Raw genomic sequence first — 24,441 nt, 5'->3', positions numbered from 1 at the left:
ACTCGGATTCAGTCTACGACTAGACCGTTATTTGCTACGAGACTTTCATTCCCTTTTTTTCGCCTTTATTTTTACAAGGCGCTATAATTATTATTTATTTAAGTTTTTTTTTAATTACATTATTGTTATTCAATTATTATTACAAATATTTTTTCACCCGTGTCTGTTACGCCATTTCTTGCTAACAACAACGGTAAGTACCTTTATATATATGTTCAAAAAAAAAAAAATATATATATATATATGTATATATATGTATTTATATATATATACATGATTTGACCTGATATTTTTTTTTGACGATCAATATTTATTTATCATTTAATTAAAAAAAAAAAAAAAACTAAAAATTTATAATCGATCATAAAGAAAATGTTGATGGATTTTTAATTGAATTGGTGACTACAGTTAATGAAGTTATGTCTCAGGTCTCTATTAGATAAGAGTATAGATCGAAGCTATTAAAACTATAATTTATTCATTAACACTTTTTTTTTTTTTTCATTTCAATTAATTTTTTTTTTTAATATTTAAGAAAGAAAATAAGAAGAGAGATGGCTTTTAAGCGATTGACGAAATAAAAAGGAGAAGAAAAATAGTTAAAGTTTTTTTGTTTTAAAGGGCATGGGAAAAAACGAGTGAGAAATGGAATAAAAAAAGTTTTATAATAAAAGTTTTTTTTTTTTTTTTACGTTCGGTGACTTTTGGATGGGCTATCGTCAAACAATCTTTAAAGTACCGTAAAACAGAGGATGAAAAAAATCTTACTAAAAAAATGTAAGCTTAATATGCAAAAATCTCGTTATGAATTATGAATACATTTAATCTTGAGGATAAAAAATAAAAAGAAAAAAAAAATGGCGTAATTTTTTTTTTACGAGACATATGGGTTTATGTGGGTGGCAAGGGTGAGGGATAGAGGTAAGCAGTAGGAGCGAACGTAAAGTGGGAGGTTTAAGGGAGAATAAGTATATATATATATATATATATATATATATATATATATATATGTATGTGATAAAAAGCAGTAGAGGCATTCATGCATGTTCATACAAAGCCTTAGTGCATACAAGCGTATCTAGTTCTTCACACGAGCGTACAAACTTGAGTTCTCGCAATATTACACACTAGGCTATCGGTATATTACCACTTGGTCATATTTATTGCAAACAAACTACGCCAAGTGGGGTTAGGGTATGAGATACAACCATCAGATCTTCTACTTAATATTTTATTAAGTCAATGACTTTGTTGTTTCAACTGAGAAACAATGCGGCTTAAAAAAACATTAAAAAAATTTATATAGGATTATATGGCAATCCCCATAAAAAAAAATACTTAGAGGACTCTACGTACTCGGATTTCTATGTGGAAATTTTCTATACATGGTTCACCATGTACACCCACATAAATATATTTTTTTTCAAACAAACAGTATATTGAAATTGTTTTATTTTTTCGATGAATACAAAGTTGGATTTAATAAAAAAGATACCGCAGTTACTAACGAAGCTGGAATATATTAACGAAATGTTTTTATTTAAATACTTTGTTCTGCAAGCAAACAAAGTCGTTGATTAAATTTTTCGAAGAATACGAAGCTCGATTTAATTAAAGAGATGCTAGTTGCTGCTAACAAAGCTTTCGACATGAATTTAAATTATCAATATTTATTTATCGTTTTTTGAAGATAAGTTTAAATTGAGGATCCTAATTCTTTGACAATAGAAAAAGTTGCATTTTCTGGTACTTTTGTACTCTAATAGTGAATTATTATCCTTATTTATTTTCAATGGAGCGTTGCTAGACTTGGAACAATAAAATTTAGAAACATTTTTACTATGTGGTCAATTGTTGGTAAAAATTGTTGACGCTAAAAATAAATTCTTGAATTGTCACTTGGAATAATTGATTTGGTATTTAAAGAGCAAACACTGAGGCTGGGCTTGGAGGGTACCAGTATTTGCACAATGCAAATTTGAATTAATTAATAGAAATATTAATTCTCCTATAAATTGTCTAGAATATTATTAACATGTAGGCTATACTGTGAATTATCAAATTCGTCATGTTAATTATTAATCATGTATAATTAATATATTGCTCAAACAATTAGCTTTCATTATTACCGTCAAGGACGTTTAGAATTATGTTGAATATTAATTTTCATAAATATTTTACCAATGTTCTCACTGAAAAAGGTTAAGTCTTTTATCTGTTTAGCACAAGATATCAATGCAAGATTTTTGCAAGACATATTGTACGAAATAATGTTGCAGAAATCTTACACATGGCTTGTCAATAAAATTCCTTACACATTTCTTGGGAAAAATTTGCTGCAGAAAGTTAAAGTCACTTTATCTCTTGTTTTAATTTCTGTCACGGGTTTTGCTCAAGAAATGTGTAAAGAATTTCATCAACGAGCTGTGTATTGGCTTACACAATGTTTTAGATACGAAATAACAATCTTTAGCAAAGCTTAAATTTTTAATGCTTCCCGGTGTCTGCAGCAAGATTATAACTATATCTAAAAAAGTTTGTGATAAAATTTAATGAAACATTTCGATTCGAAACAAATCAATACTTTATTTGCATACAAACTAAAATGAAAAGAAAAAAAAATGAGCGTTTTATGTCAAACAAACTTCTGTTTATTGGTTTAATCCGAAACTATTTTCTATTTTTACTGTTAACATGTCTCGAAATACATATGAAACAATGTTTACCAACACATTGTTTGTAAATGAGTAAAATTGAATAAAATGAAATAGAGTCGAGACATAAAATGGATAATGTTAAAAATTAACACAAAGGAAAAATAATATGTTCATATTCCACTGTCAGAAAGACAAAATGTCTGAAGTAACAGAATGCTACTTTATCCATTTAATTAACTAGACAATAGACAAAGAAACGTTTTACATAACCTATTCTCTATGGTAGCAACCCAACGTTTACATATAATATTATATATCTCCGGAATACTCTTGACAGCTTTTGATGTCAGCCAACAGAATGTTATCATATTAGATAACACTCATGTGTCAAATACACTAATTTCTAACTACTATTTTTACATCTATATATCTATATATATCTTTAGGAACAGATGTCGCTATATTGTATCAAACAATATAGAGTTAATTGAAATGAAATTTATGATATTAATTTAATAGCATGATAAAGTGAATTTAATTGATAATTCTTTACTTTTAACCCCGTTCATCATCATATTCGTCTTTGCCTTGTTTATGTACCTTTGATACGATGACAGTTTCGAAACTAATAATTTCATCACAAACTTACAAGTTATAAGTTATAAGTTTGTTCATCGGACGAAAACAAACTTTACTTTATCAACTCTATATAGTTTAATCGAAAGGTTATCTACATCTAATGAACAATCAAAGTCACTTATGAATCTGATATTTTTTATTTTTTTTATACAAAATATACCTTATCAAAAAAATCCAGCTTTAGATTCCCATATGTCACTTTAGGATAATTTACCACATGGTTTTCCATAGGAATCCACAGCATCCCAAATCCATATGAGAAACCAGTATGGATTTCTATGTAGTCTTTTACAACAATTTCCCATGGGGATCCAAAGAATCCAAAAATCTGTATACGCAAAAAATTTTATCATAGTAATGCAAGTATCCAGTTCCATGGAATAAAAAATTTAAAATCTAAGAATTTTATTGAAAGTAAAAATTTCATGCTGAAAAATTCAATATCTTGGGTCTATAAAAAAAGCAATAAAAATATCTTAAGTAAAAATATAGTATTTTGTGCTCTATATTTAGAGATAAAAAAATGTATAGATAAATAAAAAAAAATTAATAAAATATTAAACTCGAGGTTAAAATTTACCGCACACAATAACGTGAATAGCAAGTATAAAGCCGTATCGATTTTCTCGATATTATTAGATATACCCACTACACATATACTTATACTTTACACATCCACAAATATATAAAAAAAAGTGTATATATGTATATGTATATAGTTACTTGGATATTTAGTTATATATCAAGCATAAGCTTTAATATTCTCGTTTATGAAAGCATGCAAAAAAAAATGTTATATCGATCGTTGATTACCGATCGCCTGTAGTACAACAAAATAAATAAATGCCTAGTGGAAAGAAAAAAAAATAATAATAAAGAGGAAGATAGGCAATTTTAACAATTTTCCCTTTGGTTAGTGCTTGATTACTCAAGGGTCTAAATGGGCTAGAGTATTGAAGCTGCAAGAGAGCGAAAATAGGGGTTGATGTTGACATACGTTGTGTTGGAAAATCAAGCTTTCACTGATAACCATATATATATATATATATATATATCTTGGATGTCGCGACGTCTTAATGTTAGAAAGTGGAAACTCTGGCGTCAATATAGTTCTCTCTTTTTATACATATATATATATATATGATTTAGCTTGGACTTGAGACTCTTTGGTTTATATAGTTTCTTTATCGATCTCTAACATTCTGTATTTCTCTTGTTTCTATATCCAATAGTATGGTTTTTTTTTCTGGTATTTTTTTTTTCTTTCTCTGACATCCAATCCCACTGAGAATTTTTCCCCAATGACTTTGTTTGTCAATCCTCTTTCTTTATATTTTATTTCTTTGTTGAGAAACTTTTTCCGTACTATCGGATCCTTGTGTACTATGACAATTTTTCGGTATTTTAAACATAAAAAATTTATCAACACACATTACTGTAGATAAAAATATAAAAAATTTGATAAAAATGTATCATTTATAACCAGATATGCTCCATAAATGATATTAATATTTAAAATAGAAATAAAATGGCTAATTATTGTTAAAATTTATTATTTCAGATAACACGGGGTGTTAACTATTAAATAAATAAGTTTTAAACAAGTTAACAAGAAAAAGTATAAAAAGAATAAAAAATGGCGGCGTTTGTGGCAAAGCAGATGGTTGGAAATAAATTGAATGCCGTTAAGGGTAAGTACTTTTTTTTAAAATTATAAGATGATGACAATGATGACAACAATGATGATAGTGAATTGTTACGTATGTCGATTGTAATTGAGGGAGATTTTAATAAACCGCTTCTGTAAATTCCGTTAAATATCTATATATATATGTAATAAAGACACGATGAGAGGAGGATTGACAGAAGAGAAGCTTGTGCACACCCCAAGAGATTTACTCGATAATTTAAAAAGACTTAATAACCTTTTTTTTGACTAATCGGATTAATAATTCGCGAATGGTCATTCAAACTTTTTTTTACGACTCTCAGATTTATGAATTTTTTTTTTAAAATCTTAAAGCTCTGGATAAAATATAAATAAAAATGTTGTTTTCCGATAACCTGCAGATAAATAGTCATATTTTATGTATTGCCCATGTCGAGATGTCGGAATATATTTTTTTATTTTTAAGACAAAAAATAATTAATGAATTGATGAAAATCTAATGGACTCTTAATCGATTTGTGGATTTCTACGACGGAATTATTTATCGAAACTGTCATTTAATAGAGTGATTTTTTTCTGAGACTCTACTTTATATTTTTTATCCGAGAGTTCCAGTTTGGTCATTTGTGATACTTTATACTCTATTTCGCTAAGCATTTTCCGAATCATCTAAAAAAATTATTGAAATTTGGTGACAGTAGAGCACTAGGTAACTCCGCTTTGCGTTCGAAGTGTGAATAATTTATAAACTATTTAAATTTAGTTAATTGAACAGCAAAAAGCTCTAGAGGTTAAAAAAAAATCTATTAAAAATGAATATCCTGACTTATATATTAAACATACTTTTGCCATTTGAATTGACAATTCCATGATTTCTTTTTTTCTTATTTGTCGGTAAAAATAAAAAAAATAGTAAAAGGAACTGGTTGCTGTCAGAGAAAAATATAAAAACGGTCACGTCAATTGAAAGTTAATAACCTGCGTCATATACAGAGCGTGTTGAAGATTTTTCAGTTCCTCTAATATATTCTTTCTTTTTCTTTCTCTTTTGGTCGTGACTCCCTTTTCGCCTGAAGCTAAGTGGTATATCAGAGAGAAGGGTGTTGTAGACGACATAATATAAAAGAAGGAATTGAAATGCTTTGAATGCTCATTTACCAGAGCAAGAACAGAGTCATATACCTATAGAATAGTTTCTGAACGATCTGTAGTTATAAATTTTCTCTATTTTTCTATCTCTATATACTTATTTTCACTCATTCTTACGGGCTTTTATATCCCTTGGGTTTTTCAAACCCACCCCAGTTTTGTTTCCCCTTTTATGTGGCCTAGGTGAACCTTGTGGAACGTCCGACGAGGTGGAATCCTTAATATAGTCTTGTGAATGAGGGTGAAAATGACATTCCTACCGACCCGCTAACGTTAAATTACGCGTTCAGGCATGCGCTCAAATAGATATTTACCTTTTTCGTATAATACTATAAAATCCTATTCATCATCACCATTTAAGGAATTAATAAAAAACACTATTTATATCAACTTAATATTATAATTATTATATTTATTAACATTCTTTCTCATCCATTTTATTACTTACTTTTTTTAATTAAACATTTTTTCATTATAAGAATTTCATTTATTTTAATTCGATATTTAAAAGTCTTTAATTAAACATTTCTTTCATTACTTAAATATTTTACCAACTAGTAAAATCCCGAAAAAGAAACGATAAATTTTTTTATTTTAAATTTTTCAAATCGAAATTTTGCATAATCATCTAAATTTCTTTTTTTTTAATGAGAAAAAAAATATATAAGACTTTTTTTTTCACAATAATTTATATCATGATTTGTGATATATATTATCTATCGAAGATTACGTGACTCGACAGTAGTATAACCACTTTTCTTCATTGTAAAGTTGACAATTTATTTTACCCGCGATATAGTCGACAAAAAAAATTTCTTGAGGGTGCAAAAATAATAGTTACGTAAAAAAATAAATAATTTTTAAAAAATATAAAATTTACGGTATAAATATTAATATTAAATATATAAAAATTTTATACTGACATCTATGTATTTATATTTCTTACTGTCCTCGTTCTATAAATGTCAATGAAATATTGCCACAATATATAGCAGACATTAAAATCGATACATTAATAAATTTATTTATATCAAATATATGTTGCGGTTATTATTTATTTATTTAATTGGACATAATAAATAAATATATGATGAACATACTTTTATATTAATTGGAATTATTAAGAGGCGACGAGTAAATTATTTTATTTAATATTTTTTCATTGAAATAAATTTCATATTTTTTTTTTCTTTTTATTAGTATCGATTAAATAATTAAAGGTTTGTAGAAAAAGATAAAAATAATTAATTCATGACAAGATCTAGAACAGCGATTAAATTAGCCCTAAATTTTTAAGATCCGTGTTTGGAAAACGTTAACGTTCAGTAAGAAAGTCAGTAATAATTATAATAATAAATAAGTACGAGCATAATTAAGTTTGTGAAAAAAATAATAAGAAATATTTTTAAAAAAAGTCGACATGCAGAAGCTCGAAATTTGTGACTATTTCGATAATTTTGAGTTTTAATTTTTTCAACTTTTAGAAATTTTATTTTATTTAAATTTAAAATTTTTTGCTGTCATGTCCGGATTGACAAACTTTTTTTTTTTCTCAATCCCCGAGTGTCTGGAACGAAAATTTAAACTGTCAATATTTTACATTCTACTAATCAGTTAATAATACACACCACATATATACTAAGTATATATTTGGTTGGGACATCGCGGCTGTCAACTGAAACACGATATTGGTTAATAATTAAACAGAAAATTAATTTAAAAATTCAATGTTATCTAAATTCAAATTTCATTCCCATGTTCAACTCGTTAAGGAAATACGTAAAAGAAATGTAATAATTAAATTTACTATAAAAAATAAATTTAGATCGAAGAAATGACTTAGAAAGATTTAATTAATTTAATAATATCCTTTTGTTAAATAGAAAAAAAAAAAAAAAAAAAAAAAAAAAGTTCGAAAACTTGTCGATCTTCTTTCCAAGTCATTTAATCCCGATAATACAATAGCGTAAGAGAAAAAAAGTAGAGGATAAAAAATAGAGCAGAAAAGAAAAGACCTTGCGGAAAAAGTTTTTGAAAAATATACGAGATGTTGTAGTGATTTTATGGTGTCAACCTTCATGATCTTTAACATCCGAAAAGAAATTACATTTGAAATTGTAATTTTTTTTTCACTCCCTCACTACTACACTAAATTTTATCTTTTTTTTTTTTCTTATTATTATTTCTCTGTATTTTACTGTCTTTCTCATTGTTAAATTATTATTCTATTCTATTCTATTACTCTGTTTATTTTATTTTTTTTTTTTTTTTTCATCTCTTTATTTAATTCTTCACTCTCTTATTTGTCGTGTTACTCTTACTAAATTTACATTTTCACTTACAATGATTAAGCTCAGCAAATTACAGGACATTTAAGTCTCCTTTGTACTCTATTAATTTATTATTTACTTAGTATCTTATTTATTTGCACGAGAAAAAAAAAATTACTTTGAATTAACATAAGCCAAGTGATTTAAAATGTTAAAGACAAATTTTTTTATTCGTGCATTTGGCGCCTGTAGAAATTGACAAAAAAGAATTTTTAATAACCAACATGCTCATGAAAAATAGAGGGATATAACCATATATGATCACATGTGAGTTCATATGATCACGTATGTTGAAATTTTATCATATATGATCAAGTAAGATCATATTTTTAAATCTACAGATACTTACAATTGATAAATGTGACGAAAAATGATTCTATATGATCATATATGATTATACATGAGCATATACAACCACATATTAGCATATATAAGTATTTATGAGCATATATGATCAGATAGGATGATTTTTCTTATTTAATTCTTATTTTTTTTTTATTAATAAAAAAAAAAAAAAAAAAACTGAAAATGAAAGCTAAAGCTTCTTTGCGTGAAAATTAAATGTAGCTCTAATGAAATGAAGAATGATGAAAAAAGGTCATTTGTTTCAAGACTACACAAAAGCGCTTATACGAAGATGCCGAGAATAGAGAATATGATTAATGGGCTTCTAGTATTTTTATATCGACTCATATTGTATATATATATGTGTATGTACATCATAAATTAAAATATATATACCAATAGAAAATAGCGATATATATTTATAAATTGATAAAACCATCTTTATTTAATGGTATTTTTATTAAAATCTTATGATATAAATTCTTATTAATTATTTTAATCTCCATCACTGGATCATTAATTAAATATCGTAATTAATGAAAATAAAAAAATATACAAATAACATTAAAAGTCAATGAGGCTGTATTGTCAAAGAATTCATATATAAATGTATCAAAATTGTAAGTATTTATGTCAAATAACAATCCCAAGTAAATATTACGTATTTGCTAATTAATTGTCATCTTGTACATAATTCAAGACCTACGCAAACATGTGACCAAATACCACACAATCCCATGTAAATACACTAAATAAATACATTAATTTAATTAATTCTCCTTCAATTAAAATATCAAAGGATAAATATTCAAATTTATCTAAAAGCCAAAATAAGAAATTTTTTAAAAACTTTTTTTTTTTTTAAAATGCTCGATTTACGACCTCCAAATTTTTAAGACCCAAGTCTGAGGTAAAATTGGTCAGTCAAAAAAAATCTATAATGGCCCATGTTACCTCGGACTTTTAAATAATTCAGATAACAAAATTTTGAAAAAAAAAGTTGTTGTGAAAAAATAATAAAATAATTAAAAGAAAATGAAATCATGTATTTATTTAGTAAATTTTATTTTGACATTAGTTTAGAAGTTGGCTTAAGCGATTAAAGAGCACTCGGAAAGAATTACCGTCAACACTTTCTCATATATATAGTCTTTTCATCACATAAGAGTCTAGTCCATGTCTCGTGAGTTCTGTGAGGTGAAAAATTGGAAATCGCAGAATGCTCTTAAAAGTCAAGTGCTACAGGGTTCCAATTGACTGAGTGGCTTCGTTCGATCGTAGACTCTTTAGGAAATAGTCAACGGTAACTTTCTTACTTTATCTCATTTTCTAACTCATTCTTCTGATTCCTATTTATTTTTTATTTCCATCCTTCTCTTTCTTATTATTCTTCTTCCTATTTGTACTTTTACAATTAAAAACCTCAACTACATAAGGAAAATTTATCTTTTTTCCGAAAATAATGTCAATTTTTACCAATGAAAATTGACAGCTTTTGAAAATTAAATAATAAGTAAAAAAAAAAAAAAAAAAAAACAATGAAAGTTGAAAATTGAATTTCACTCAAGTGTAAAATACACTCGACATTTTTCAATATATATATATATATACAAGTATACCGTCCACTAAACTTGTCATCCATTGCATATCGCGTTTCCGCAGGTTTGAACGTAACGAAGGCTTGTGGATATATAACATATATATATAAGCCCATCCTTTATATATATAAATATATGTAACATAATACAAGCATAAGTTAAGGGAGCTTGGATAAATGTAGCGGCAGATAATTGTGCAGCTGTTAAACTACGATAAAATTATGTACTTCAAGTGGAAGAAGAAAAAAAATTATATTTTTTAAATAATTTATTTTTATTTAAACGAAAATATTTATAATAAAGATAGATTGTAGTTGTTATCATCAGGTTGCTCCATAAATTCCTTTGGCGTAAATCCCCTTGAGATAAGACGATACGGGAAAAGCTATCCAGTGAAAAAGTCGGATAGAAGTGAGAAATCACACTCTTTATACAAAACATACACGTTGAAAACGCTCAAATATATATTTATATATAAAGACATTTATATTGAACATTTTAACAACTACTGTAATGTCGATATTACAAAGTGTCATACATATATTTTTTTAAAAAACTTGTACAATTTTATATATATATATATATAGATGTTCTATTGCATAATGTCATAAAAATAGATATTTTATGTACGAATTTTATTGAATTCCTATGAAAAAAATCCACATGGGAATCCAGCTTAGATTCCCATAAAGATTCTCATATGAATTCTTACGTGAATTCCCATGGAAATCCACATGAGAATCTAGTAGGGATTCCTATGTGGATTTTTAATATTTTTTTCCATGGGAATCTTAAAAATCCATATGGAAATCCAGGTACGCAGTGTCTTAGATTCCCATATAATCCTATATAGTTTTTTTTATAGGGATCTCATACAAGACTACTGAGGCCCGATTAAACGTTTACTATTATCACTTAAATCAAAATTGTGACATTCAAGTCTGACATTTTGAATTTATGGTTTTTTATAAAAAAAATTTAATTGAGGTAAAATGGGCCGTATTATTTTTTTTATGGTAACTGAATTTTGCTATTGAAAATTTGAATAAAAAAAAAGTTTCGCTGAAAATTTAAGTAGATTATTGTTTAATGTATAACGTATATTAATTTGATGAATATTGAGATTTACAATATTCGATAAAGTTTATATGGATATTGAAAAATAATTTAATTAAACATATTTACTATACACTGTTACATCACAATGTATGATGTTGAGTATTACATAATTAAACGATAATTTTAGATTACACAGGTTATTGATGCACCAATGCGTCATACGCTGTGTATTATAATAGTCCCGACTTTATTGTCTGCTTGATAATTATTACATATAGTGTCCTTATCTTACCTATGTACAATCATACATAAGCTCTATATTATTGTACATAATAATAAAAGTATGAGTAATCAGGCGGACAATTAATTCGTGGGATTCGATTTTAAAAATTTTTTTTTTATTCATTCTATTGGTTTTATCTCGGCTATTAACCAATTCGCTGTCGAATAATAAATATATGGTTCAAATAATATATCCGTAACCTGTAACTAATATACTTATTTAATGTTATTATTATTTTTTCATTTAAAATATATATCACGATTTAATGGAAATATTAAATCATATGAACATATATGTGGCTCATATATATGATTTATATATATGAAATATATGAACAATTTGTATATTTGGATCATACATATAGCCTATATGGTCAAAAATGTCATATATAAATCATATAATTCGGACTTATGGTTTATTCTTATAATTGGATCATATATATTGTATATATCACTAAAATTGTCATATATGGGGAATATAAGGCCAATTTTCATATTAGGAACATATATATAACATTTTTGTGTACATGTAAACTCAATTTTCAAAATTTATAAAAAAAATGAATAAAGAGAATAAGAAAATTCTTTTATTTATAAAATAGCTTAAATTTAAAAGTAACAAAATACAAAATTTAAAGAAATCAGTGATACAAGATTGTTGGTAGTGTTTTTCAAGATTACTTAGCTCGTGTTATTCGTTCATGTGTATATATATAATACATGAGCTGCATTATTCAACGCTCGGTTATATTTATCAACCCTCTGGTGAATACGAAAGGAAAAAATAAAGAAACTAATGAAAAAAAAAATGAGATTACCTCAACTATTTATAATTTATTATTTACTCCCCATCTGTAATTAATATAAAAGAAAATAAAATTAAAAATCAATAATAATTTATTTATTGAATAATAAATATTTTAATTACAAAACTAATAAAAATCTAGACGAATAAAAAATTCGTTTAATGAATAAGACTAAGAATTAATAGAGGGGATAAAAAGTTTTCAAGGGGGGGGGGTATGTTACGCGAAGGAAGTAACGCTCGGTATAGTGGGGGTAAATTTTTAAGAGTAGGGATTAAAAACTCGTAAGTGGGGATAAGGTGCTTAGTAGTAGGGATAAAAAACGCAAAGAGTAGGGATGGAAATCCCGAAAGTGGGTTCGTCGCGACTGAACCAAAAGTGGGGGGATAAGATGCGCAGTGCGACATGCGCGGTAAATTTATTTGTATCGTGCCGGTGGTTTATGTCTGACTGTTATCACGCCAGTACTACTGTCGGCACCAACACGACCGCAGGCACACTATTGCCATGGATATTCTGGGTATGTTTTAACGCGTAACTATTTTCAATTAAAATTTTTTTTTTTTAATTTGACGATGCTTACGGCTGCTTGCTAAATGCTTTCTTATCCCTACTATTTAAATACTTCATTATCTTTCTTAATCTTCACATATTTATTATATACAAATATAAATACTATTTTTTCACAAGCGTTAAAATTTTTTTTCATAAAAAAAAATATATATAATTATACAGATTTATATAGGGAATAAAATTTGATGATAGAGCGACAAGAAAGTGTTAATTAATTCTAGTAATTAGTTTAATATCTTGTCTTGTTTACAAGCAATATAACTCGTAATTACTTACTATGCGTTGATTATTTACCGTCTATTAATAATAATAACAATAATGAAGGGATATATATATATATATGTAATTGAGTAATATATAAGACGATATTGTATATAAAAAGTTTGTATACATAAATAGGAAATGAATAGATCTTGATTACACTTGTCGAAGTATCTCCAACAAAGTTTGTCGATGTATATAGAATATATATATAGATATATCAATAGAGTTATATCCGCTTATGAAAAATAAACTTAAATAAAATACTTTATAAAGGAAACTTTATATTTTTATTTATTTTGTTGTGAGGGTTTGTATCAATTTTTTTTGTCATCGTTTATGGAAAGTTAAGGGAAAGATAAGAGACAAATATTATATTATTATTATTTTTTTTTTTACTTGTTCGAACAAGATGAAGCCTCTTGACAGCATCATCCGCGCAAGTCCACAGGCAACGTCATTTTATATTACCGTTGCTGCAGCAGCGATGCGATCGATTTCTATGACTACTACCGCGACGCCATTGAAATTACATTAACGATTTAATTTAATTATCAGTTATTTATTAATATTTTATTTCTGAGAGGCCGCGGTCGAGAACCAACTTACCTCATTTTATTTCTTACAAAAAATAACATACTATTGATATTAATTTTTAATGGCAGTTTCCCGGATTTAACTTTTTTATAAAATTCAAAATTTGAAAAAATAGAGGTAAATTTAAATTATAAAGTTTATGTGAAATTGATGAAATTATTGAGATTGGCAGCTGGAAAATCGATTTGTGGGAATTTAATCTGCATTTAAACTCTGTAAGAATGAGTCAGGTGTGTAAAATAAAAAGGAAAATGAAAACGCGGATGATGAGAAAATAAAAGAGAAAATCTAGCAGAAAAAAAAAGTAAAGAGAAAAGGGGATGTTAAAGAGAAAGAAGAAAAAAAAGTGAAATTGAACGGACATTCTAACTATCCAATCACCAATTCTGATAACTTGCACTGCTTGCACCTGAGAGAGGATTTCCTAACAGACTAGTTTATTAAAAGTTTGTCATTTAATTTAAATTCAATTTCCTTTTTATTTTTTAAATTTAATAAACATTTTACATTTTACACAAACCGCAGATCAAAGAATTTTTTTTTTTTTTTTTTTTTATAAAATAAGAGAGCGCTAAGCCGCTAATTATTTTCTGCGGCTTTCGAGGTTCAGGTGCAAGTTTATTTTTATCTCGACAAAATTTATATAATTTTGCCACAAAAACTTTATATTTTTTTGACAAATTTTTAAGAAAATAAAGTGATATTTGAATTTTTATCTAAAAATTTAAAAAATAAGTTTTAACTCAACTAAGGAAGTTAACTTTGAAAATGTGCCTTGTAAACTTATAATATAAAAATATTAAATATCTTGAGAAACTATTTGGCAGTTAACTAAAACTTTGCTGCCTGGTAACCTAAAGCGATAATGGAGATTTAAATTAACAGGGTTCATTTTTCATTACATGCTTTTAAATAATAATAAAAATCAACTAGATATTTGTATACAAAATTTGATTTACGAGTTATTTGCAAAAAAATTTAAACTAGAAATAAAAATAAATTAACTGAATACCGCGAACTTTAATAAAAAAAATGACATAATTTAGATAGAAAATTTTAAAAGTTGGCGCAAAGTACTTTTCTTATTGCACTAGGCAGCTTCCTTGATACCACATACCGCTAAAAAAAATTTCATTTATAAATTTGTTGGAAAAGTTTAAAAGTTATTTTTTATCCAATAGTGATAAAATATATATCGATTAGGGCGTGCGGTGATTCGAAAATTTTCGAATTATTCGGTTTAGTCGAATCGAATAGTTCGATTCGATAAGAATAATTCGCAAGTTCATACTATTTGCACACCCCTAGTATATATATAAGAAAAAAGTATCATTATATATAATAAAAGAACAGGGGAATGGAGGAACAGAATAAAATGGTAAAAAATAGTTAGACAAGAAAAGTTAATAGGCTTTCTTGTTATATTTTTCCTTTTTTTTTTTTTTTTTTTTTTTTTTTTATCTGGGTCAAGTAACCAACTCGCGACAAGACGGATATAGAAGTAAAGACATTAAAAAGTAGGGATACGATCGTTATCCAAGCGAAATGTCGATTACAGAATAAGATGCTAAATCTCTATTTCAATCTTTTTTAAATTTATATATATATATATTAAAGATTGGTATAACATAATCATGAATAATTTTGCGATTTTAAAAAAAAATGAAAAAGTTGAAGAAAGTAAAATGTATATATATACTTTTTTCAAAAATAAGTCGTTCTAATAAATTGCTCAATATTTATATAAATGAGAAAAGTTTTATCGTGTTTTATCAGTGGAAATGTAAATTACAGTGATAATAAATTTCTACGCTCGTATAAGAAGTTGTAAAGAAGAAAAAAAATTTTTTTTTAGTAAATGTGTAAATTAACCGTTGGAAAGTCGCTTTGAAATATTTTCGTTGTAGAAAATAAGTCGACGTAAATAATACATTTTTTTTTTGTTTAATTTAATGCCCAATAAATTTTTTTAAATCTAGACATCGATAAAAGTTTAGTAAGAAAAAAAAATATGAAAATATTTCTTGTGCACTGGGAAATTAATCCCATAATTTAATGAAACTGTCACGAAATAAGAAACTTTCTCGATTTCAATCTGATGATTTGTATCTTGAAAATTTAAAAATATAGATTTCGGTAAAAATGATATTGGAAAATTTTCATGAAGGTGCAGAAAATAAGTATTTTTATAAATAGGCCGCCTTTGATTTTTTAAAATAACCGGGCAATTTTTATTCAATCTCCGAGTCCCCTGTCCTTGACTAAAAATAATGCCTAGTAACATTTGATCAATACAAACCTCTTTTTTAAATCTGGAAATAAAGAAAATGGTTAAATTTTAATTATTTTTAATAATAACTCCATTTATAATTAGAATTTTCTTCAGTTTCTCAATTAACTATATAATTTTATATTCATGTCCTTGAAAGTAAAAATAATATCGAGTAACATTTATTCATTCAAATGTCTCTCAAAAATCGGAGATAAAATTTTTTTAACAAAGAAATTCTAATTTTAAATTTTTTGGTCTTTATATATGAATCATATACGGTCAATTTCTATATATGGGCATGTATGATTCGTTTTTTCTATCAAAATTATCAAACATAAAAAACATGGGGCGGAAATATTGTCTAAGAATGTCTCAAATCGGCCTATTTTTCAATTGTTTCAAAGCGCACCATTATAAAAAAAAGTATATAAGTATTTTTGTCCTTATAGTTGATAAATTTCTACCCAAAGTGTTTATCAATCATATTTATGTTCATAAATCCTCAGGACATAATAAAAAAAATATTAGTATAAATAAAAAATGGTAAAAAAAAAATTTGAATCCCGTTAAATTTAGGTTAGCATTTTTTTTCTGCTGTATCGATAAAAGAAAAATGTCGTAGGTTAGCTGATGGGAATCATTTGTCAACGTTGTTTTTCAATTGTACACTAGATCTAGTGCAAAAAATACTAAAATATACACACACACACACACATATATGTATATATGTATGCAGTCGATAAAACTGTTGTTCCAATCCCTTCTATTCTATTCTTTTTTCAATGTTTTCTCGAGGAATATATCGGGCTTTGGGATCAATATAAAAAAAAAAAACACTCTATCTACTCTGCCTGTGACAATCTGACATTTTTATCGTATGCTCTGCTGATTAAAAAAAAATACTACTATTAATTTGAAATTATATTTTTTTTTCCGGGGTTTTAAAAAATGAGAAAATTTATTATTTTGAATGCAAAAAAAAAAAAAAAAAAAAAAAAAAAAAAAAGTGAATGAATGAATGAATAAAATAAGCTTGACGGTAAATCCCTTAAGGGCCAAACATTCATCTGGGATACTCTGGGACTAATTTGGAGGTCATCGAACAAACGAGGTCGAGGAGCAAGGTTTGCGTTGAGCAAGGTCGTTACTGGGTCAATCCTCGCGGGTGACATCCATTAACAGAAGCTTACACGCGCTTGCCGAATTTCTCCTCTCAGATATTGACGTCTTACTATCATCGGGCCCTAAATGACACCGCGTGTCCTAATAACATTCCCGTATACACGCATTTACGTACAATTATCTCAATATATTTAATCATTTAATATAAGGTACGTATAATTAGAATTAACAAGAGATTGATTTTAATTATATATTTTATAACAAAAATTTCTATAATAATAACAATAATGGTAAATTAAAAATTTTCATTAATTAATTTTGGGTTACCGCATATTTTAATTTTTAATATAAAAAATTTCATACCTTATTAAAAAAATCCATGTAGGATTGTATGAGAAAGTACATGTAGGGCTTAGGAAACTGTGGGTATCCAGATTCTCTAAGAAGAATTTATATAGGAATCTATGCTACCATTCCTACATGGATTTTTTTTTATAGGGTAACATTGTGATAAGATTTTAAAAATTTAAATAAAAAATTAAGGACTAGTTTTGTTAAAATGACTTTATTTTATAAAATTTGTGATGGTAATCGAAGATTAATAAAAAATAAAATTCCATTACTCATGTTCTGTTGTTTGAATAATTTTTTATAGGGGCGGTTGGCGGTGAAGGTGGCGATGATGATGACAAGGAAAAGGAAGAAGAGGCCGAGAGAGAACGGCTTGAGGCAATTAAGGAAGCCGAAGACAGGCGTAAGGAAAAACATCGCAAGATGGAAGAAGAGAGAGAAAAAATGCGACAAGAAATTCGAGATAAGGTAAAGTAAATAAATACTTAATTATATTTTTTATTTTTTAAATTTATATACTATATACAATTATTACATTATATATATATCCATATAATGTAGACGAATTTCATGAAATTTCACTAGCTCATGAAAGTTTAATTACTAGAGCAGTGAAAAAGTAAAAGAGGTTAAAAAAACATCAAAAGAGATATGAGAATACAAAATATCTATATATATATATTGCGATATATAGTATGACCATTAATATCCTGAAGCATGTGCTATGCCCCTTTGACAGTTTTACCCTCAGCATTTAACTAAATTCGCATCAAAAGTTTCTTTGACATTTTCCATAAAGTATATACATTACCATTACCAATACATATATATTATATATCTACATAAAAGCTCGATATATCATATAAATGTATGTATGTAATTTGGGTTAGGGCTTAAGTATGTACACTTGATTTTCACATGCTCAAACTAATTTAGGTTCAAGTTAATTTTGTCTAACACCTTTTTAATATATCTTCATCATATTTAACCACTACTAATCAAATTCAATTATCGAAATACTTTAAATTATTTATATCGATTATTACTAAATTTAGATAATCGATAACAATAGATAGAAATTTTGATTGTAATTTATTGGATTCGATCAAGTTGTTATCAAAATTGGTTACTTCTGTGAAAAATGAATTATATGAGTTTATCTGATTCATTTTTCCAGGGAAATTTTCATTTTTTATCACCACTTGAACCTCGCATATATGATTCATTATCTTACAATTAATCATAATATTATATATGAAAAACAATATAAAAAATTTCTATTGAAAAATTCCTGATGTCATTTGCAGCCTATTCGTAAACAGAAATAAAGAAAAATGAGCGAACAAATAAACAAAGCACTAATTAAAAAACCGCCATCTTTGTTAATTTTTTGTGAATCTTTTGTGTTGATTTTCATTGTATACGCGATGATACTATTATTTTTTCATCAGATTATTATTATTATTATTATTATGTTTTACTATCTCGCAATTTCTGATTAGTCAATACCCGCGGGATTAATTACCAAAGTTATTTATATTTAAAAATATAAGATGAGAAGTGCTTTCTTTTGGCCATGGATTATATCACATATATATCCTACCCTATCTTATATAGATTTATTTAATTAAACAATAGTGCTCTTAGACTAATTAAAAACTCGTGTTTCATTATTGTTGTTTGTTCAAAATTTTTTTCATCCATTTTCTTTGATAACACTCATCGAGTTTCAATCGATAGTTGATTAAAAACATTTTTTTTTTTTTCAAGTATCAAGTACTAAGTACACTTTGGATTACTTTAAATATTGTTATATACCCAATACGATATTTTGCTCTTAAATTTAAAATCAACTTGAAATTGGGTAGAAATTGCCCATAGTACCCCAGTCTATTCCGCGTTCATATATATGACTATAATATATATGATAGTTATATTTTTTGTAACAATGACTTATAAAATTTATTACAGTAATTATTATTACGCTTTCACTAAATTTTATCATTTTTTATTTCTATTTAATGTTTAGTATAATAAAAGTAAAGTATAATTACATGGTTTTAATACTCTCTTAATTTGTTTCATTTCTCAGTACTTTGTTTTATTATTTACATGTTTGATATTCATTTTTATCCTTTATATTAAAACATAACCATAAACTTTTTATGACGGCAAACAATAAATTTTCACTATAAACAGCTAGGATCGTTCAATGTCGCAGGAAAATAGATATCCATCTTTATTATTTCATCGTAAACATTTATTATTTCAACCCTCCATTGGTGATCTAGGTTGTTCAGGAAATTTTTATTATAGCGTAATTTTATTTCACCAAAAAATTTTTGTAAATTTATATATAAATATATTTTCGTTGGAAAATTCAATTCCGGCTGTAAAATAATTATGTGTAAATGAAATTTTCATGGGAGAGATGGGTCGAGTTGAAAATATTCATATTAGCGCATCGGGAGAACGCTTTACTAGATACCAAATCGGCCTGAGTTCGAATCCCGGTCTGGGTTCGCGGTTTTATTTTTCGAAAAAATTTGAATTTCTTGAATTAAAACAAGAATGTTTCGAACGAAGAATATGATTTTATGAAAATAAATATTTCTACCCCTCAATTCAAAAGTTGAATATTTGACTGAAGAATTTTTATTTTTTTTTTAACAAGAATTCAAATTATTTTTTTTTACAAACCACACAATATTTATGTGAACATGAATACATACTAATGATTATTATTATTAAATAAATAATTCGTGAAATATTAATTTACAAAACTAAAAAATAATATTTAATTTAAATAAAAATAAAACAAACAAAAAGCTTTTTGCTCATTGTTCAAACTTTCTCTCTTTTTCACTCTATATCTTTCACCCATTGTATACTCACACAAATAGAACACATTTGGTGAATAAAGTTAAGAGGGGATGATGTCCGCAGTGCGGCGTAACGTACGTTATACACTCATACAACACAAAAAAAAAACTTTATTTTTTTTCAACGGAATTATTCCGTCAGGATTTAAAACTCAAGAATGTTTTGATATATTTTTTTTTAACACAAAAGACAAGTGTTTGTATTTCATAAAGAAATTTATTATTTTTTTTTTATAAATTCTTTTAATACCACAATTGAGCAAAAAAAAAATTCTATTACTTTTTTTATTTCGTGTTACATAAAATAATTATTAAGGATTAATAAGCGAAATTGGAGACATGGGACCAAAGAAGAGGCAACGAAAGATAATTAAATACAAACAAGATGATGAAAATAATAAAATCATCAAGAATAATAATAATAATAATAATAAAGTGTAAAGAAAAAATAAGTAAACTTAACTGGGGTCAAATTGACTCTAGTAGGGAGTCCCTGCATTCAATATGGCGACTTCCTAATAGAGTCAGGCTGACTCCTTTTAAGACGCTCACCAATTGTTACTTAATTAAGTCTTTAGTTTATTTACTAATTTAATTATTACTGTATATTTATGTATGTAAAGGAAAAAGTAGAGTCCAAAATTGTTATATTTATATTTTTATTACTCTACTTTTATCCTAATTTATACTTTTATGTATCTAATTATTAATTTTAATAAATGTAAGTTGAAAACAAATTGGTTTTTTTTATACTCATATATTTATATATGCACTTTATAAGAAGGTAAAAAATGTGGTATTATAAGAATTATAAAAAAAATTTGAAAACGGTTCAATTTTATTCCTTTCTAAAATTAACATCATATAATTTAAACTGGCGGTGAATAAATAAGCGGATGAAGGCATCACCAGTAGGTACTTATATATATATATATATATATACCCGATGTAGCCTTAGGGGCTAAAGCTTTGAAAGGTTTGAGACGCGAGAGGTCTAGTGTTCGAGTCCCGGCCTCGGAACTAGACTAAAAAAAAAAAAAAAAGTAAACATAGATTTTATTTTACAGAGGTATATAATTGATCTATTTCAAACAAACCCTTGATTATATATGTATAAAACCGATCATGCATGAGTAAGACAAATGGTACTAGTGTAAATGAGGTCGAACCTCGTGGATACGTCAAAGGTGGCGGTACTGGATCTGACGTTAATTACTACTTGTGAAAGTCAATACTAAAATACTCTTGAAACCTGTAGTTAACAATATATATGTATATATATACACATGTTTTGGAGCTGTGATTTAAAAGCTAAATGACCTCTCGTATTGTAAAAATCAATTATTTGTGGTTTACTCTCTTTTCCAATTAAAATCCTCAATTCAATTAAACTCTTATTTTATTTTTATCTAAAACATTATTTCAACTTTTTTTTTTTTTTTTTTAATTTTTCCTCTTTTTGCTTGAATTATTTTCAACTAATAAATAGAATTTGAAAATAAAAAAAATTAGGATTTTAATTAAAAATTTAACGTGACTGCGACTAAAAGTAAATTTTGATATTAATGTATGAAAAAATTGTAATTGCAGTATAATATAAAAAAACGTGAAGAAATTCAAGAAATAACGCAAGAAGAACCAAATCCTCTGATGCGTAAGAAAAAGACACCAGAGGAATTAGCAGCGGAAGCTGAAGCTGAAGAACAAGATGAGTTTACAAGTAAGATTTTTTTTTATAAAATATATAAATTTATATATAAATATATAAATGTTGAAATATTTTCTAGAATTAAAACAAACATTGGAGACACATGTTACGGAGATAAAATCACAACTTGAAAATAAATGTAGCTTGCAATGAGTAACCAATTAAAATCTAGTGATTGTTATTAAAAAAAAAAAAAAATTATTATCTAGTCACTAAACCAAAAAATAAAGAGTTAATAATTTTATTAATCACTGGTAATTAATTAAATAGTATCATCTCTAGCAGCCAATAGAGATGAGATACAGGAGTACTCGTACGCTCGATTGATTTCGGTTTAAATAAAAAAAAAAAAAAAAAAGACAAAAAAAAACTACTAAAACAATCGTCAAAAATTCGGTCTATTTTATTTATTTGTTTGAATTTTTATTAAAAAAATTTACTAGATTTTTTTTTTTGGTACCAGAAAATGTTAAAATTTTTTTTTGTAATCTAGGGATACTAGAAAATTACAGAACATTTTATTTAAAAAGTTGCTGGTCTAATTTTGAAAAGTAACTAGAAAGAAAAGAGTTTATATTATTTAGGATCTAGTCATATTGGAGTTAAAAAATCCCTAGATAAATTCTTAAAAAAAATATTTTTTATATAATTAAATAATTGTAGATTAATTTTTTATTACAACTAATAATGAAGTAATAAAATAATTTTATAAGTTTATTAAAAATAATGATAATAATTACGCTACGGTATTAATTCTTATTAAAGGAGATTAAAATTATTTCAAAGGGATCGTAAAAAGCGTATTAGAGAGACAAAAAAAGGAAACTTTAAGAAAGTAATAATGAATAAAAATAAAAATATAAAAAATTTAAGGAGATGAAAGAAGCTAAAGAACTTAAGTAAAGTATAACAAAGGGCTTTGAGATTTAAATATATTACTACATATATATATCAAAAAAAAAAAAAGGAAATTAATAATAGAAGAAATGAGGATAAGAATGAAAAAGAAAAGAAAGAGTTTAAAATTTCTATCGATTGATAAAAGAACTTAATTGTTTTAGCAGACATAAAATAATTATAATTTACTCATTTCTTTAAATTTAATGACATTGACATGCTTTTAATAATAATTATTTAAATTTGACGATTGATAAATATAACAAATAAAAATTAATAATAATAATAATAATTTAAGCATCGAAGGGACTCATTTTCCTCGTATTATTAAACAACGAGGATTAATTAATTACTAAATAATAATAACAACAATTTGAGTTTTTAATAATTACAAAAAAATAATAATAATAATAATAAATTAGTACCCATTAAATATTTAGCAAGTTATGTAGTTGTTGAACCGTTCAACGGCTGTTTGAATATTTGAACAAAAAAAAAAAAAAATTTCAAAAAAAAAAAATTAGTGATAATATTAATAATTTATTAGGTAGGGACACAGGGCCATTGATGAGAATTAAAAATCTGATAAAAATTTCCTATTCCCCTTTTTTCCTATTCCCCATATAAAAAAAAAAAAACAAAAAAAAAAAAAAAAAAAAATTAATAACAGGCTTTTGCACAAAAAAAATTGTGTAAAATGTTTTAGGTGAATTTTTTGTTGCCTGTATTTCTAGCTGACACGCATGTCGAGGCACTTGTTAAAGTTATTAATTAATAATCAATAATAATGATAAAAAAAAAAAAAATAAATAAATTATAGTGTTGATAGGTGAGCATTATCTTCCGGTTATTATTATTATATTTATTATTAATTAATAAATTAATTTATTTACTTAAATGGAAGAAAACTCACCGAGCGGATGCATGCCTTATATATTCTACAAATAATAAAAAAGCTATTGTTATTATTATTTTAACATAATGATAATTATTATGAATTCAAAAAATAAAAAAAAAAAAATAAAAAATTGACCCGAGTTTTGAATGTTTGGCAAGTCCGTGAAATTTAATAAAAAAAGTGTAAATGATTGTAAAGATGGAGAGAGATGAGAGATTGTATGTATAAATGTCATTAATTTATTAATTTATTTTTTTTTACAATTGATAATTATGTTTAATATATATATTGTTATAGTTGATATGAACAATGCTAGATAATTGCACGCTTTTTATTTATATTTAAG

The 24,441-nt window shown here is 26.0% G+C and overlaps 1 protein-coding gene across 3 annotated transcripts; it reads left to right on the top strand.

Annotated features, from left to right (window-relative positions):
• On the top strand, window positions 1-23,538 carry LOC103572542 (complexin). Of its 3 annotated transcripts, none has more exons than XM_008551183.2 (5): window positions 1-193; window positions 4,858-4,987; window positions 18,015-18,178; window positions 22,183-22,312; window positions 22,380-23,533. In XM_008551183.2, the coding sequence occupies exons 2-5, from the start codon at window positions 4,933-4,935 to the stop codon at window positions 22,451-22,453; spliced, it is 423 nt and encodes a 140-aa protein (XP_008549405.1). In that variant the 5' UTR covers window positions 1-193; window positions 4,858-4,932; the 3' UTR covers window positions 22,454-23,533. The 3 variants fall into 3 exon arrangements, with proteins under 3 accessions (XP_008549405.1, XP_053594134.1, XP_008549406.1); XM_053738159.1 differs by lacking the exons at window positions 1-193; window positions 4,858-4,987 and adding exons at window positions 13,007-13,054; window positions 17,291-17,568 and having other exon boundaries at window positions 22,380-23,538; XM_008551184.2 differs by lacking the exons at window positions 1-193; window positions 4,858-4,987 and adding an exon at window positions 13,024-13,054 and having other exon boundaries at window positions 22,380-23,536.
• The last annotated feature ends 903 nt before the right edge of the window (window positions 23,539-24,441 follow it).

This window comes from Microplitis demolitor, chromosome 4, assembly GCF_026212275.2.
Source record: "Microplitis demolitor isolate Queensland-Clemson2020A chromosome 4, iyMicDemo2.1a, whole genome shotgun sequence".
NCBI lineage: Eukaryota > Metazoa > Arthropoda > Insecta > Hymenoptera > Braconidae > Microplitis > Microplitis demolitor.
This window is presented reverse-complemented; position numbering and strand designations above follow the sequence as displayed.